General features: G+C 36.0%; 3 protein-coding genes across 3 annotated transcripts in view; all 3 read left to right on the top strand.

Annotated features, from left to right (window-relative positions):
- LOC102731447 (olfactory receptor 4F3/4F16/4F29-like) overlaps positions 1-225 on the top strand; it is a 3,477-nt gene extending 3,252 nt beyond the window's left edge. The window contains exon 2 of the mRNA XM_081829713.1: positions 155-225. Coding sequence (XP_081685839.1) covers positions 155-225 — 71 coding nt within the window. The remainder of the gene's footprint in view (positions 1-154) is intronic.
- Positions 226-385: 160 nt separating this feature from the next.
- Positions 386-5,511, top strand: LOC102731135 (olfactory receptor 4F3/4F16/4F29-like). Its single transcript, XM_081830831.1, has one exon. The coding sequence runs from the start codon at positions 656-658 to the stop codon at positions 1,625-1,627; it is 972 nt and encodes a 323-aa protein (XP_081686957.1). The 5' UTR covers positions 386-655; the 3' UTR covers positions 1,628-5,511.
- A 9,228-nt stretch (positions 5,512-14,739) lies between these two features.
- Positions 14,740-15,704, top strand: LOC102743789 (olfactory receptor 4F3/4F16/4F29-like). The gene has a single exon (XM_081829690.1). It carries the CDS (start codon positions 14,766-14,768, stop codon positions 15,702-15,704), a length of 939 nt encoding a protein of 312 aa, XP_081685816.1. The 5' UTR covers positions 14,740-14,765.
- The last annotated feature ends 938 nt before the right edge of the window (positions 15,705-16,642 follow it).

The following is a 16,642-nucleotide window of genomic DNA, read 5'->3' as shown; positions in this document are numbered from 1 at the left end:
CTGTAAATATTGAGCAGCCATTTAAAAGAATAAAGTAGACACCTCTCCAGACAGTTGTATGTGCCTTTCTGCACGTTTCCATTCTGTGGCATATTTCAGTGTAGAAATTAGAAAATATGTCTATCTCCTGATGTATTTCTCCTTAAATTCTTAGGTAACTTTGTCTGCATTTTCCCTACTTCATTATACATTAAAGACCAAACAAAATTTGAGGCATATGATTAAATGATAACAAAGATCTAGGCATGGAAAAAAATTTGGTGCTGGCTCTCTGTGAATTTTGAACTATGTAAATTCTATGTAACTGTGTACAACGGCTAAGTGATCTTTAGTTTTTTTTTTTTTTTTTAAGATTTTATTTATTTATTTGACAGAGAGAGACACAGTGAGAGAGGGAACACAAGCAGGGGGAGTGGGAGAAGCAGGCTTCCCGCTGAGCAGGGAGCCCAATGCGGGGCTCGGTTCCAGGACCCCGGGATCATGACCTGAGCCGAAGGCAGACGCTTAACGACTGAGCCACCCAGGCGCCCCTGATCTTTAGTTTTTGACATTTGTGTAACCCTATAGCCAGGCTTCCCTTTCAACTTAAAAGTCATGTTTTTCTCCCTCTTATGCTCTTCAGGTATCTTCAGGATTGGTCTAGCACAAGAAGTTGATGGATGGAGGAAATCACTCTGTGGTGTCTGAATTTTTGTTGTTGGGACTCACCAGTTCTTGGGAGATTCAGATTTTTCTTTTTTTGTTTTTTACTATATTTTACATAGCAAGTATGCTAGGAAACCTTCTCATTGTGCTCACGATCATCTCAGACCATCACTTACATTCCCCCATGTACTTTTTGCTGGCGAATCTTTCCATCATTGACACAGGTGTTTCCAGCATTGCAAGCCCAAAGATGATTTATGACCTTTTCAGAAAACATAAAGTCATCTCCTTGACAGGGTGCATTACTCAGATGTTCTTTATTCACACTGTTGGTGGTACGGAGATGGTGCTGCTTATAGTCATGGCCTATGACCGATACATTGCTATCTGTAAGCCCCTCCACTACCTAACCATTATGAGCCTAAGAATGTGCATTTCTCTTTTGGCTGTTGCTTGGACCATTGGACTCATCCATTCTGTGGCCCAACTGGCTTTTGTTGTAAACTTGCCCTTTTGTGGTCCCAACAAAATGGATAGTTTTTATTGTGATTTTCCTCGGTTCATCAAACTTGCATGTGTAGACACATACAGACTGGAATTTCTGGTCACCGCCAACAGTGGTTTCATCTCCATGGGCACGTTCTTCATCTTGATTGTGTCTTACATCTTCATCCTGGTCACTGTTCGAAAACATTCTTCAGGTGGTTCATCCAAGGCCCTCTGCACTCTCTCTGCTCACATCACTGTGGTGGTCTTTTTCTTTGGTCCTTGCATTATTGTCTATGTGTGGCCATTCCCTACCTTACCCATAGATAAATTTTTAGCCATCTTTGATGCCCTTATCACTCCTTTTATGAATCCTGTTATCTATACATTCAGAAATAAGGAGATGAAAATGGCAATGAGGAGACTATTTGGTAAGATTCTAAGTTTCAGGAAGAGTTCTTTCATGACCAATCAAAGCCATCCAGATTCATCTTGACTATTCTTGAAAATTAATCTCTTTAATTAAACTTTTCATAAATCCTTTCACTTTAGTTAGTAATTTTAATGTCCACTGTGAAAATTCTCAAGGACTCTGTTCTGATCTGGTCAGTTTTTCATAAGGACACTTACCCTGTGGATCCTGGAAGTATTGAGGAAGAGTGAATTCAGCCTTTAAATGTAGTGTCTTTCTTGTTTATTATAGAAGAATATGAAATCTCACATACTGGGCACATTTTCCATTAAAACAAAATGTTGGATACTCTTCTCTTTGGTAGTGATTCTCAAAGACGTATCTCTTCTAATCTATATGTGTATTGATATTCATGCCCTCTGAGTTTCTCGTGTTTATATACTTGGAGGAATACACAAAATGAAGACAGTTGCTTAGGTAGCTTTCAGAATTTGAGGCTTCTAACATGTGGATTTGACTATCCACACTCAGATTTAGTTAATATTAAGGTTTTTATTAAAAAAAAATTTTTTTTTAAGTAGAACCCATGGCTAGCATGGAGTCCAGTGTGGGGCTTGAACTCACAACCTTGAGATCAAGACCCGAGCTGAGATCAAAAGTTGGACACTTAACTGACTGAGCCACCCGGGTGCCCCAATACTGAGGCTTTTAGATTTAGTTGGGATTGGAAGGTCAAATTTGGGATAAATCATAGAGTGACAACTCAGGAAACTTTAATATTATTATTTAATCCAATGTTTTGAGCCCAGAAGTTGTAAATTCCTATACCACTCAGTGTGTATCATAATTATATTTTACCCCAATTATTTCCTAAATAATTTTTATATGGTAAAGGAAACTATGTGAATATTAAAAGATTATAAATGGATTGAATATTTTGGATCTAAGGATAGGTGGCACTGGTTTATAAATAAATAAATAAAATGCAAAAGATTTCTACATTATATGAATCAGGTTTATAACTAAATAAATAGCAAATACAAAGTGTAGACATTACAGAAGAAAATTTATTACAAAGCTGTCTACAAATGAAGAGATGTATTAATGAACTGTCTATAATGAAGAAATGTATTAAACTTTCCATGTGATGAAATATATTACATATAATTATTTAAAAAATAAATATACTGTTCAGAAGTGGTATAAATAATTATCCAAAGACTATCTCACTATTTTTTCTGTGTTACCAAATAGGAGTGGGTGTTGAGTGAAGGCATTATTATTCATGTGTGGGCTAGGCGACTTGTTATGAACGAGCAGTGGGGAGGGGCAGAGAAAAAGAGAGAGTGTGAGAGAGAGAGTAGCAGACTCCCTACTGAGAAGGAAAGCAGGGCTCATCCTACTGCACTATTTAATCCCCTTCACTTATTTCATCCATTCCAACCCCATCGCCTGTCTGGTAACCATCTGTTTGTTCTCTATGGTTAAGAGTCTGTTTCTTGGTTTGTCTGTTTGTCTGTCTCTCTCTTTCAAACATTTTATCTATTTCATATAAGTTGTTAAGTTTACTGGCAAAAAGTTGTCCATAATATTCCCTATTCTTGTAAAACCTGTAGGATCTGCAGTGATGTATCCCCTTTCATTCTTGATATTGGTAATTTTCTCTTTCCTTTTTCTTTTTTTTTTCTGATCAGTTTGGTGAGAAGTTTATCAGTTCTGTTGAACTTTTCAAACACAAGCTTTTGATTTTACTGATTTTGTCCTTATTTTTCTCTTTTCTATTAATAATACTCTTTTCTTTATTACTTCTGTTTACCACTTACTCTGGGTTTGGTTTTTTTTTAAGATTTTATTTATTTATTTGAGAGAGAGAGCATGAGCAGGGGGAGGGGCAGAGGGAGAGAGAGAAGAAGACTCCCCGCTCAGGGAGCCCAATGTGGGGCTTGATCCCAGGACACTGGGATCATGACCTGAGATGAAGGCAGACGCTTAACTGACTGAGCCACCCAGGTTCCCTGGTCATGGTTTTCTTATCTCACTAGTGACTGTTAGGATTGTTACATCTTTTATCTGCTGTTTATTCTACTTAGTGAAATTTTCATTTCAGGTATTTTGTTTTTTATTTTTTCAGAATCAATATACAGAATTCTGTTGCATTTCTATGCACTATTAACAAAATAGTAGAAAGGAAAATTAAGAAAAAAAATCCCATTTACAATTGCATCAGAAAAGAAAATGCCTAGGAATAAATTTAGCCAAAGAGGTGAAAGACCTGTATTCTGGAAACTATAAGACATTGATGAAAGAAATCAAAGATGACACAAACAAATGGAAAGACACTCCATGCTCATGGATTGGAAGAATTAATGTTGAAATGGCCATACTACCTAAAACAATCTACAGATTCAGTGAAAATCTCTATCAAAATATCAATGGTATTTTTCACAGAAATAGAACAAAAAAAATCCTAAAATTTGTATGAAATCACAAAATACCCAAATAGCCAAAACAATCTTGAGAAAAAGGAACAAAGCTGGAGGTATCACAATCCCAGATTTCAAGATATACTACAAAGCTTTAGTGATCAAAACAGTATGGTCCTGGCACAAAAATAGACAAATCAAAGAACAGAATTAAGAGCCCAGAAATAAACTCACACATACATGGTCAACTATTTCAGACAACTTTCATATGTTAGATATATGTAAACTTTGTCATTTAAGTAGCAAATATTTTCCCATTGTTTATGGTGGTTTTGGCAATACAAAGGTTCTTATTTTTATATTGTAAAATTTAGCAATCTTTTCTTTCTGCATTTGGATTTTGAGTTATAATTAGAAATGTGTTCTCAGGTTATAGAGAAATTCACTCTTGTTCCTTCTAATACCTGTGTGTCTTCATTTAAAAATATTTAAATCTCTGCATCATTTGGAAGTTATCTTACTATATAGCATCAGAAATGGGACTAACATAACCATTTCTACATGTAGTTTTCTAGTTTCCTCAAGTCATTCATTAAAATGTCCATATATTTTCCACTGATTTGAAAGATCATCTTTAGTGAATACTAAATTTCCAATTGCAGTTGGGAATGTTTCTGTATTTTCTATTAGGTCCCATTAATCTATCTGTCTATTCCTTTAATTTTTATTTACAGAGGCTTTTAATATATTTTAATATCTGTTAGAGAGTCTTTCCTCCTCCTCCTCCCCATGATTTTCCCTTTTAAGATTACTTAATGATTCTTGTTTTTTTTTTGATCTTTGAAACGAAACTTATAATCAATTTATCTAGCTCGTGAAAAAGGCTTGATGATATCTGTATTGAGATCACATTACATTTAGGGATTTACCTAGGGAAAATTGAAATTCTTGTGTTTTTCTTTTAATTCTTTTCTTTTACATATGTTTTTCTGTCAAAGTGTTTCCCACTTTAAAATTATACTCTTAAATCTCACAGACATTTCTGGTCTCCTCCCATCTCCAACTATCTATTAAAGGTTTAGAGGAAATGTGAAATTAAAATACTAGTGCTTCTAGAGCTGGTTAGAGGGAAAGATTTAATAAAAGAAACTCTTTGGAATAAGTATTCTCTCTTATTTTTTAAATAAACATTCTTGAACATGAAATTTATATAAAAAAATTAGATAAGGTTATTCAAACATTCACTTCCTCTTCCTAGATGTAAGAAAATTTACCTTTTTCTTTTGTATTCACTTGTAAGTACTAATATAAAGTATTATCTCTCATTGCCCCCACTTCCTTTCTTTCTTTTTTTTTTTTAAAGATTTTATTTATTTATTTGAAGAGAGAGACACAGCAAGAGAGGGAACACAAGCAGGGGGAGTGGCAGAGGGAGAAGCAGGCTTCCCGCCGAGCAGGGAGCCCGATGCGGGGCTCGATCCCAGGACCCTGGGATCACGACCTGAGCCGAAGGCAGACGCTTAACGACTGAGCCACCCAGGCACCCCACCCCCACTTCCTTTCTTGAACACTAATGGTTTCCTACTAAATCCACTATCCTTCACCTTGCTAGTTGAAGACATTTTATATCCATACAGGTACAATGTCCCTAGTCTTTTCTTGTGGCTTCATAGTATTCCATTATATGTATGTTCCATAATTTATTTAGCTACTCTTTAATTTTAATTTTAATTTTAAAATTTAAATTCAATTAATTAACATATAGTGTTCCTCTTCAATTTTTTTTGGGAGAGTTTAAGGATTGACATTGATTCTTCAAATGCTTGATAGAATTCACCAGTAAAGCCATCACCTGGGCTTTTCTTTGTGGGAGGGTTTCGATGACTAATTCAATTTCCTTACTCAAAATTAGTCTGTTGAGATTTTTTTTTTTTGTTTCTACATGGTTCAGTCTTGGTAAGTTATACATTTGTAGGGTTTTATCCATTTCTTCTAGGTTATCCAATTTGTTGACATATAATTAATTGTTCACAGTAGTATTAAGAGCCTTTGAATTTTTGTGGTATTAGTTGTAATGTTTCCTCTTTCATTTATGATTTTATTTATCTGAATGGTCTTTCTTAGCCAAGATAAAGTTTTGTTAATTTTGTTTGTTCAAAAAAAAGGTTTTTTTTTTTAAAGATTTTTTTTTTAATTTATTTGAGAGAGAGAGAATGAGAGAGAGCACATGAGAGGGGGGAGGGTCAGAGGGAGAAGCAGACTCCCTGCCAAGCAGGGAGCCCGATGCGGGACTCGATCCAGAGACTCCAGGATCATGACGTGAGCCGAAGGCAGTCGCTTAACCAACTGAGCCACCCAGGTGCCCAAAAAAAAAGTTCTTAATTTCATTGATCTTTTCTACTTTTTTCCTGGTCTTTATTTCACTTTATTTCTGCTCTGACCTTTTCTATTTCCTTACTTCTGCATACTTTGGGCTTTGCTTGTTCCTTTTCTAGCTCCTTGAGGTGCAGAGTTAGGTTACTTTTTTGAGATTTTTTTCCCCTTAATGTAGTAATGTAAATTTCTGTCTTAGAACTGCTTTTGCTGCATCCCATAAGTTTTGGGATGTTGTGTTTCCATTTTTGTTTGTTTCAAGCTATGTTTTGATTTTCCTTTTGATTTCCTCTTTGTCCCATTGGTTGTTTAGGAGTCTGGCTTTATTCTTAAATTCAAATTTTCTTAGATTGTTATTAGAATATGAAATTTATTGGGATATAATATATCATCACACATATGGTTTCCATGGGTACTTAAATTGAAGGAGTAAGTTTTTTTTTTTTAAAGATTTTTATTTATTTGAGAGAGAGAGCATAAGAGAGAGATATCATGAGCAGAAGGGAAGGGTAGAGGGAGAACAGACTCCCCACCGAGCAGGGAGCCTGAGGCGGAATTTGATCCCAGGACGTTTAACTGACTGAACCACCCAGGCGCCTGGAATAAGTTAAGTTTTAAGTTTCAGGGTATGATGTTACTTAGATTTGCCTTATTATTTATATACGTTAAATCTTTTATAACCTTACATATTTTTGTCTGCTTGATCTGTTAAACAAAAGAGACCCAGAGTTATATGACCCACAGATATTCATTTATTCCTGTTGTAGATATATATTTTTTATAAGTTTACTGGCACTTATATCTTAATGAAAGAAGATGTTGCAAAAAGTTTTGTACATAGTGTAGTTGCAATGAGTTAAGCATGTGGCCCTTTCAATATGCTTCTACACATAAGTTTACCAACACGTCTTTTTTAAAAAAGTTTTTATTTAAATTCCAGTTAGTTAACATACAGTAAAATAATAGTTTTAGGTGTACAATTTAGTGATTCAATACTTCCATATAACACCCAATGCTCATCACAACAAGGGCCCTCCTTAATCCCTAACACCTATTTAACCCATCTGCCTGCCCACACCTCCTTTGGTAACCATCAGTTTATTCTCAGTAGTTAAGAGTCTGTTTCTTGGTTTGCCCCCCTCTCTCATTTTTCCCCCTATGATCATTTGCTTTGCTTCTTAAGTTCCATATATAAGTGAAATCAAGTTGTATATTCATTTTGAATTTTACATTATAATGATAACAGGTATAATCCAAAGTGAATATAAAATAGGAATAAATATCCTTGGACAAATAACATAGCTATTTCCTTTATTTACATTTGCATTTTCTTCTGATAAATGAAGCTTGATGATTTTATTCTAGTGTCTGATGAAATTAATATATTTGATCATTTCTACTCCTCCCTCATTTTCACATCTAATTTATGTTATTTTACCTTTCTTTGTATTTATCTTTGCATTATTTCTTTAAAACAGTTTTTTAAAGATTTTATTTATTTATTTGACAGAAAGAGAGACAGAGAGAGCACAAGCAGGGGTAGTGGCAGGCAGAGGGAGAAGAAGAAGCAGGCTCCACTGAGCAGAGAGCCCGATGCGGGGCTTGATCCCAGGACCCCGGGATCGTGACCTGAGCTGAAGGCAGATGCTTAACTGTCTGAGCCACCCAGGTGCCCCTTATCTTTGCATTATTAAGTATACCTAAATATCCATTACTTGATTAATAATTTAAAATAATGTATTTTGACCCCCAATTCTGAAAGATGAGGAAATCATACTAATAACAGTACTTATTCTTTCCTTTGCTTTTCCACCTTTTACTTGTACCATTTCTACAATATCAGGTTAGTAATTTTCACATCCTGCCCTGTAATGATTATCCCTATTTTTAATTTTAGCTTTAGTTCTATAATGAAATAAATTCAATGTTTATTCTGGTTCACTGAAAGTTTGACCTCTAATGATTTTTTCAATAATTTTATTTTTACATTTTTCCTATTCAAAAATACTTTCCTGTTACACTTATACTTGAAAAACAGGGTGACCATTTATGAGATTCTTCTTTAACTTGAGGTCTTTGTAAGGATTCTTTCAGTGTTTTCTTACTCTCTTTCCCCCTTCCTTCCTTCCTCCCTCCCCCACTCCCTCCCTCCCTCTCTCTCTCTCTTTCTTTCTTTTCTTCCCTTCAGTGTTTTCTGATGTTGAATGATGCTATGGCTGGTTTAATTTTTCTCCTTTATTAGTAAGTAATTTAAAAATTTTTTTGGCTAGATGTCCAAATAATTTTTTTCATTAATATCTGTGTTGAACATTTTCTGCCAGGCTTTTTGTTTATTTCCTTGTCTGGAAAGTCAAGTCTTCTTTTATTTCTGCAAAAAAAAAAATTTTTTTTTTAAGATTTTATTTATTTATTTATTTATTTGAGAGAGAGAGGGAGAGAGAAAGGAGGGGCAGAGGGAGAGGCAGAGAGAATCTCAAGCAGACTCCTTGCTGAGCATGGTGCCTGACACAGGGCTTGATCCCAGAACTCTGAGATCATGACCTGAACCAAAACCAAGAGTAGGACACTTAACTGATTGAGCCCCCAGGCACCCCTCTGTAAAGTTTTTTAAATGATAGCCTTAAGATGTGTTCTGTTTCATTTGTATTTTCTTTGGGACCCCAATTATGTGTATATTGAGTCTTTCATATCTGTATCTTCTCTCTATGCCTTTTAATCACTTAGTGCATTTCCATTTCATTGGGTTCTTGTCCCTATCTTTGTCTCTCCTTATTGTATTTTCAGCAGTATCTGCTTTCCCCTGGTCTCTTTACAATTTTACCTATTTATGATAAATAATCTTTTCTACTATTTCTTTCTTGAGATATGCCTGTTTATATTTAATGTCTTTCTGTTATTTTGTCATATATTTTTGAGATTTTAAATTACTAATTCTGTATCCTTTAAAAAAAATAAAGTCAATCAATCCTGTAAGTTAAAAAATTCATGGTAAAATATTTGGTCCTAATTTTCATTGGCTCTGTGGCAATATTTCTCTGGAGTCTGTTCCCTGCCATTTGTTTTCAAGCTTATTTTCTGTTTTTTAACTTGTGCTGGCTCTGTTTATTTTTAATTTCTTTAATTTTAATTTTATTTTTTTCTTTTAAAAGTTACCTCACACTTATTGGGTACTTTACAGCTTAGAAAGCATAAAGTTTGTCTGTGGTAATCTTATACTCTTTCTTATTTAAAAAATTTTTAATTTGCTTTGTAGGAGTTTCATGTCAGTGAGCATATGGAACTGTGTTTAGTTTGGTAGGATTTTTTTTTTTTCTCATCAGATAATTTTTTTTCTTTGTTTGTGTAAAGCTTTTATTCCTCTTTACTTCTATGAGTGTTGGAGTTAGGTTATTATAGGGCTGTACATAATGGAAGAATATTTTCTTTTCTCTCTCCCCTTCATACTGAACAGATATACTATTTCTTACAATTTGCATTTCTACTTCTATCATAAGTAGTAAAAAATGTCAGGATTGATTTGTTCTTATTTTTTGAATTTTCTCTCTCTCAAGTTTTTTTTAAGTCATATGCAAAAATAAACCTTATATCTGATACTTTTCCTTTGATACTTATCTCCTCTTTTTGTACTCTCTTTCTCTTTCCCCTTAATCAATGAAAATAGTACAGTTGCATATGACATAAGTTTTGGAACTGGAGGGGACTGCAGAAATCATTTTCTAGAGCATGTTCATTTTACAGTTGAGGAAGTAACACTATAGAGATATGAAGTGAGTTATCTGAAGATATAGGGTGAGTTACTGGCCAAATTTGAATAGAATTGATCTCTCTTCTGATTCCTAATTCATAACCAGGTCCAAACACAGTATGGTTGTTTTTGACTTAAAAGTATTATTTTTATTTTATTTTTTTAAATTTAATTTTATTATGTTGTTAGTCACCATACAACACATCATTAGTTTTTGATGTAGTGATTCACGATTCATTGTTTTCGTATAATTTTTAATGTGAAGTTGTAGATCATGTAGTAGAATCTACAGCTAAACATTTCCATATTATGGATACGGTAGCTTTTGAATATAAAGCAGAACAGATTTACAAATAATTCACACACACACACACACACACACACACACACACACACTATCCTGGGGATTTCTTTGAAGGTTCGTTTTTTAACTGCCATGGTTCTTTGGCAGAATTGAGTTTAACATAAATATAAGACAAGGTATATTCACATGTTCCTTGTAAATCCTTCTTTAGCCTTACTTATGAAATAAATATTTCAAATTAAGTAAAGAAAATTGTGTTTTCTTAAAATTTTTTTGGTCACTTTTTCCTCTCTCTGGTGACTCATTAATAGTTTCCTCTGTTGGTCTGCCAGGATTTTGAATGAAAATTCCCTTGAATAAACGAACTCATACTGGTAATCCCAAATCTGCAGTGTCATTTGGTCAGTATTCTGTGTGCCAATTAGACATATCTCTTAAAATAATAAATCTTTATAGCTATCTGTGATGAAGTAATGTTAGTTTTAACCGGAGAATATTAAATAATGTTTAACTCTTTGGAAACAGTTACATGTTAGGTCTTTAAGTGAGCAGATGGGTGACAAATACAGAAATATCCAAGGGATACTGGTGTACAATGTTTAAATCCCCAAAGATCAGTATTGAATAGATGTTTCTGGTGACAGGATTGTTTTGTATAGAGATCAATAATATGTTATCTTATACAATAGAAGCAGTTTCAGTTGAGTTTAATGAGCAAGAATGAATACAACTGAGAAGAAAAAGGACATGCAGTCAGAAACAGAAATTACTTTTTTTCTCTCGATTGCTATCTAAGCTTGAGAACAAAAAAGGGATTTTGAATGATTAGGAAGCTGTCTTTTAAGAGGGAATAAAATATGACTTGGTTTAATTCTGGGCTTTATTTCATATCTTGATATGGAGACATAGGGCTTTTGTTTTTTCTTTTAATTAGAGAGTAGTGAGATCTGAATTTCTTCTATGGGAAGCAAAATGGAGTACGTATGGATCAAGACAAAACTGGCCTGGAACTCAACCAGAATGCTCCGAGATGCAGGTATTATATAGATTTGCCTTCTCCTACCATGGTTATTTATATACCTGGATAAATTATAGATATGTTTGAAGTAGTTTAAGAAGCCCAAATGCTTGTGAACAGTTGAGGACAAAGCTTCATTCTCTCTCACTTAGATCTGGCTAGGATGCTGACAGAAGAACATGGGACATCCAGAAAGAGACTAAGGTGTGTCACACAATCAGAAAGTCATGAGAAAAGAGAAGTCTTCTCTATATACTGGTTGAGAGGCAGATCAGAGAATCAATATCAGTTCTATCACTTATTGCTCTAATTTGTTGCTTTCCCTCTCTTGGTTTAGATTTCCTTGTTTGCCAAAAAAGCTGAAAATACCAACTTTTATGATTTTTGTAAATATCAAATAACATTATGAATTTAAAGAAGTTATTATGGTGTCTTACACATGGTAGTCACTGTTTTTGCTTTGATTTTGACTGTTATCATTACATCCATAAATAATTCATCAAACATTGCTCCAGACTGGGAGATATTTCTTGATTATATATATTATCCTGATTATATTTCCTTGTTTTAAAAAAGGTTTATTTGTTTGAGAGAGAGAGAGAGAGTGTGCGAGGGGCAGAGGGAGAGGGAGAATCTCAAGCAGACTCCCCGCCAAGTGTGGAACCCAGCTGAAACCAAGAGTTGGACGCTCAACAGACTGAGCCACCCAGGCGCCCCATGATTATATTTCATTATATTATGTATTATTTAAATTCTTTAAGCCCATATATGAAGTTATCTAAATAAATTATATGCATATCTTAAAGTGTGGCGTAGGTTTTGATTTCTTTTTTTTTTTTTTAAGATTTTATTTATTTATTTGAGGGGTGCCTGGGTGGCTCAGTTGGTTAAGCATCAGCCTTCAGCTCAGGTCATGATCCCAGTGTCCTGAGATCGAGCCCCACATCATGATCCCTGCTCAGCAGGGAGCTGCTTCTCCCTCTGTAGCTCCCCCATGCTTGTGTTCCCGCTCTTGCTATCTCTCTCTTAAAATCTTTTTAAAAAAAACTCCCCTTTCCAACTGCTTATTAAAAAAATTATTTATTTATTTATTTGAGAGAGAGAGAGAGAAAGCATGAGCAGGGGGAAGGGGAGAGGGAGGGGGAGAAGCAGACTCTGCACTGAGCAGGGGCCTGATGCGGGACTCGATCCCAGGACCCTGGGATCATGACCTGAGCCAAAGACAGATGCATAATTGACTGAGCCACCCAGGCACACCTAGGACTTGATTTCTTCCTGAAGAAAGCTTTGATCACTCTAACACTCTGGGTATCTTTTTTGCTTCACAAATTCTATGATCATACTACATATTTGACATTTTTTATATAGTACCTTTTTTTTTTTTTTAAAGATTTTATTTATTTATTTGACAGAGAGAGACACAGCGAGAGAGAGAACACAAGCAGGGGGAGTGGGAGAAGGAGAAGCAGGCTTTCCGTGGAGCAGGGAGCCCGATGCGGGGCTTGATCCCAGGACCCTGGGATCATGACCTGAGCTGAAGGCAGATGCTCAATGACTGAGCCACCCAGGGACCCCTATAGTACTTTTTTTTTTTTTAAAGATTTTATTTATCTATTTGACAGAGAAAGAGACAGCGAGAGAGGGAACACAAGCAGGGGGAGTGGGAGAGGGAGAAGGAGGCCTCCCAAAGAGCAGGGAGCCTGATGTGGGGCTCGATCCCAGGACCCCGGGATCATGACCTGAGCCGAAGGCAGACGCTTAACGAATGAGCCACCCAGGCCCCCCCCCCATAGTACTTTTAAAATTATTTCTATTTTTGTGTATGTGCTAAAATGTAAAACCCTTAAGGGTAGTGGATATTTTAACATTTCAGTAAGTCTGCAGTGTCCTGTAACAATGCATTGTGCTTAGTAGGGATCTAGCAAATGATTGTTGATTGATTACAGATGACAATGATAAAGGGCAAAATAAATGATATAGCAAATTTATAATAATTTATAATAATATGCTAATTGAGTCATGTAAGTACTGCAAAAGGAATTAGAGAAGAGGGAGATATGAGGAGAGGGATTTCCATGGAATATGGGACTTATAACCAACTGCAGACGTGGGAAAAGATAGTGAATATGATATCAGTCCAATGCAGAAAATACCATCATTATGATGGGCTTCATTACATTCTGAAGTGGCATTGTGTTATAAAATCATAGAAATGTTAGACTTGGAAAAATTACTTAGCACCACTCAACTCAGCCCCTTTATTTTACAGATGATGAAACTGAGTTTAAGAAGTGAGTCAAGTTGTAGGATCTGATCACAGCTCTTCTTCTTCTTTTTTTTTAAGATTTTATTTATTTGACAGAGAGAGACACAGTGAGAGAGGGAACACAAGTAGGGGGAGTGGGAGATGGAGAAGCAGGCTTCCCGCTGAGCAGGGAGCCCGATGCGGGGCTGGATCCCAGGACCCTAGGATCATGACCTGAGCTGAAGGTAGACGCTTAATGACTGAGCCACCCAGGTGCCCCTGATCACAGCTCTTCTGATTCCAAATGCTCTGTTCTTTTTGCCATTCCATGAACCATGAAAAGTGAACATGGCATGCGCAAAGATCTACAAATACAAATCTCATAAGTTTTTTTTTTTCTATATCGCATTAGCCCAACCATGTTTAGATTCTGCAGGGAAAATCCCTCTTCTGGCTTGTCCTTACTTTATTATATGCTCTCATTGCTCAAGCTCTATGATCACTTCCACTTCCTGAGCTGTGCTACAATAGCTGGATACCTTTAGAGTTTCTACATTATCTTTTCTCTTGAGGAGGAAAAGGTGAATATGATTTGATAAAATGCAAAAGAATGAGGCTAAATGTAAGAGAACATTAATGAGACTGATAGCATTGCATATAGAGGCAGTCAAAGGGATAAGGAAAACAAAGATCATCATAAATTGCCTGAGTTTTGGGGAACTCCATGAGCAGGAGTAATAAACTGTGAGGGAAAAATCAATGAGCTCATTTCCATTTCTTCTTTCTTCTCTTATGTTATTCCAGGGCATTCCTGGTCTGCCTCTTACAACCTTTGTAATTCAGCAGATTTTGCTTAATCTTCTCTTATCAAATTCTAGGGAATTTTAAGGAGACTAGGGAGTTAGAAGTAGTGCTTTTTAGCAATGAGTTACTGCCTATTTTCTGCAACTACAGTTTAAGGGGTTATATTAGATGTGTTTTGGCTTTGTGAAGTAAGGCAATGTTTTTTTCTTTATGATATGAAACTCATGCATTCAGCGACTCCCCACAAAGTTGATTTTCTCTTTACTCCCTTTTGCAGGTAAAATTAGTGTCACCTCTTCTTGCAGAAGCAATGGATGGAGCCAATGAATCTGTGGTATCTGAATTTGTATTCCTGGGACTCTCCAATTCATGGGCGATCCAGCTTATTCTTTTCCTCTTTTCCTCTGTGTTCTACATGGCAAGCCTAATGGGAAACCTCCTCATTGTGTTCTCTGTGAGCATTGACCCTACCTTGCACTCTCCTATGTACTTCCTGCTGGCCAACCTCTCCTTTCTTGATGTGGGGGTTTGCTCTATTGCAGCCCCCAAAATGATTTATGACCTTTTCAGAAAATGCAAATCCATCTCTTTTGGAGGTTGTATATCTCAGATCTTCTTTATTCATGCTATTGGGGGCACAGAAATGGTGTTGCTCATTGCCATGGCCTTTGACAGATACATTGCCATTTGTAAGCCTCTCCACTACCTGACCATCATGAGCCCACGAATGTGCATTTTTATTCTGGTGGCAGCCTGGGTCCTTGGCCTCATTCACTCAGTGGCCCAATTGGCTTTTGTTGTAGACTTGCCCTTCTGTGGTCCTAATGTATTGGACAGCTTTTATTGTGATCTTCCTCAACTCATTAAACTTGCTTGCACAGAGACCAACAGACTGGAGTTCATGGTCACAGCCAATAGTGGACTCATCTCTGTGGGTTCCTTCTTTATACTGATTATTTCTTACATCATCATTCTGGCCACAGTTTGGAAACACTCTTCAGGTGGGGTATCAAAGGCCCTCTCTACTTTGTCAGCTCATGTCACTGTGGTGGTTTTATTCTTTGGACCATTAATCTTCTTCTACACCTGGCCCTTCCCCTCATCACACTTGGATAAATTTCTTGCTATCTTTGATGCAGTTCTCACCCCTTTTCTGAATCCGGTCATCTACACATTCAGGAATAAGGAGATGAAGGCAGCAATGAAGAAACTCTGTCATCAGCTTGTGAGTTACAGGAGGATGTACTAAATACTATAGAGATCAAAAAATTTTTTAGCTCTACACTCAATAACAACAGAAAAAATAAAGTGATTGAAATTTTAGATCTCTATTAATTTTACATACTAGGTTACATTTAGGTATTTACCATGTCACCGTGTATGTCTAGTACCCTAACTAATGATAAAGGGAGCTAACATTGGGACTTCTGTGTTTCAGACCCTGTGCTGGATGTTTTATATAAATTATTTTGTTTAATATTTATGAAAACTCTGTGTAGTGAGTATTAAGAAATGCTTCTTGTGGGTGCCTGGGTGGCTCAGTTGGTTAAGCGACTGCCTTCAGCTCAGGTCATGATCCTAGGGTCCTGGGATCGAGTCCCACATCGGGCTCCTTGCTCTGCGGGAAGCCTGCTTCTCCCTCTCCCACTCCCCCTGCTTGTGTTCCCTCTCTCGCTGTGTCTCTCTCTGTCAAATAAATAAATAAAATCTTTAAAAAAAAAAAAAAAGAAATGCTTCTTGTTCATCCCTCTTTAATTACTATGGAAAATATGTCAAACCAAAGTTATCACCTTAATCCACCACTTCCAATTGTCTTATCCCTCAAAAGGTGCCAAAGAGAATGTGTTCAACAATTAGGTGCTGGAAATTAGCATGTTATTCCTTTTCACTGTTATACTTTCTCTGCTTTGAATTGGTTAACCTCCTTCACTCAAACTATCAAATTGCCATAATGTCAATTGGTTTGACTTTTTTTTCTTCTAAGGTATCTGTTTGTTTCCTATTACCCCATTCCTTTGGTCACCTAGAGAACTGTTGATTATATAGTGGAACTGTGGAATTTTAGAACTGGAATTTGAGATCATTTGTTCCAACCTATTTATTTTATAGATGATAACAGTCAGGCACAGAGATGTTAAGTGATAGATTCAAGGTGAGAATCAGATCTCCACACTTCCCCCCCAACTT

The sequence above is a fragment of the Leptonychotes weddellii genome, chromosome 9, assembly GCF_054177405.1.
Source record: "Leptonychotes weddellii isolate Sample4059 chromosome 9, ASM5417740v2, whole genome shotgun sequence".
NCBI lineage: Eukaryota > Metazoa > Chordata > Mammalia > Carnivora > Phocidae > Leptonychotes > Leptonychotes weddellii.
Note: the sequence above shows the minus strand (reverse complement) of the source record. Positions and strands in the feature narration are given on the sequence as shown.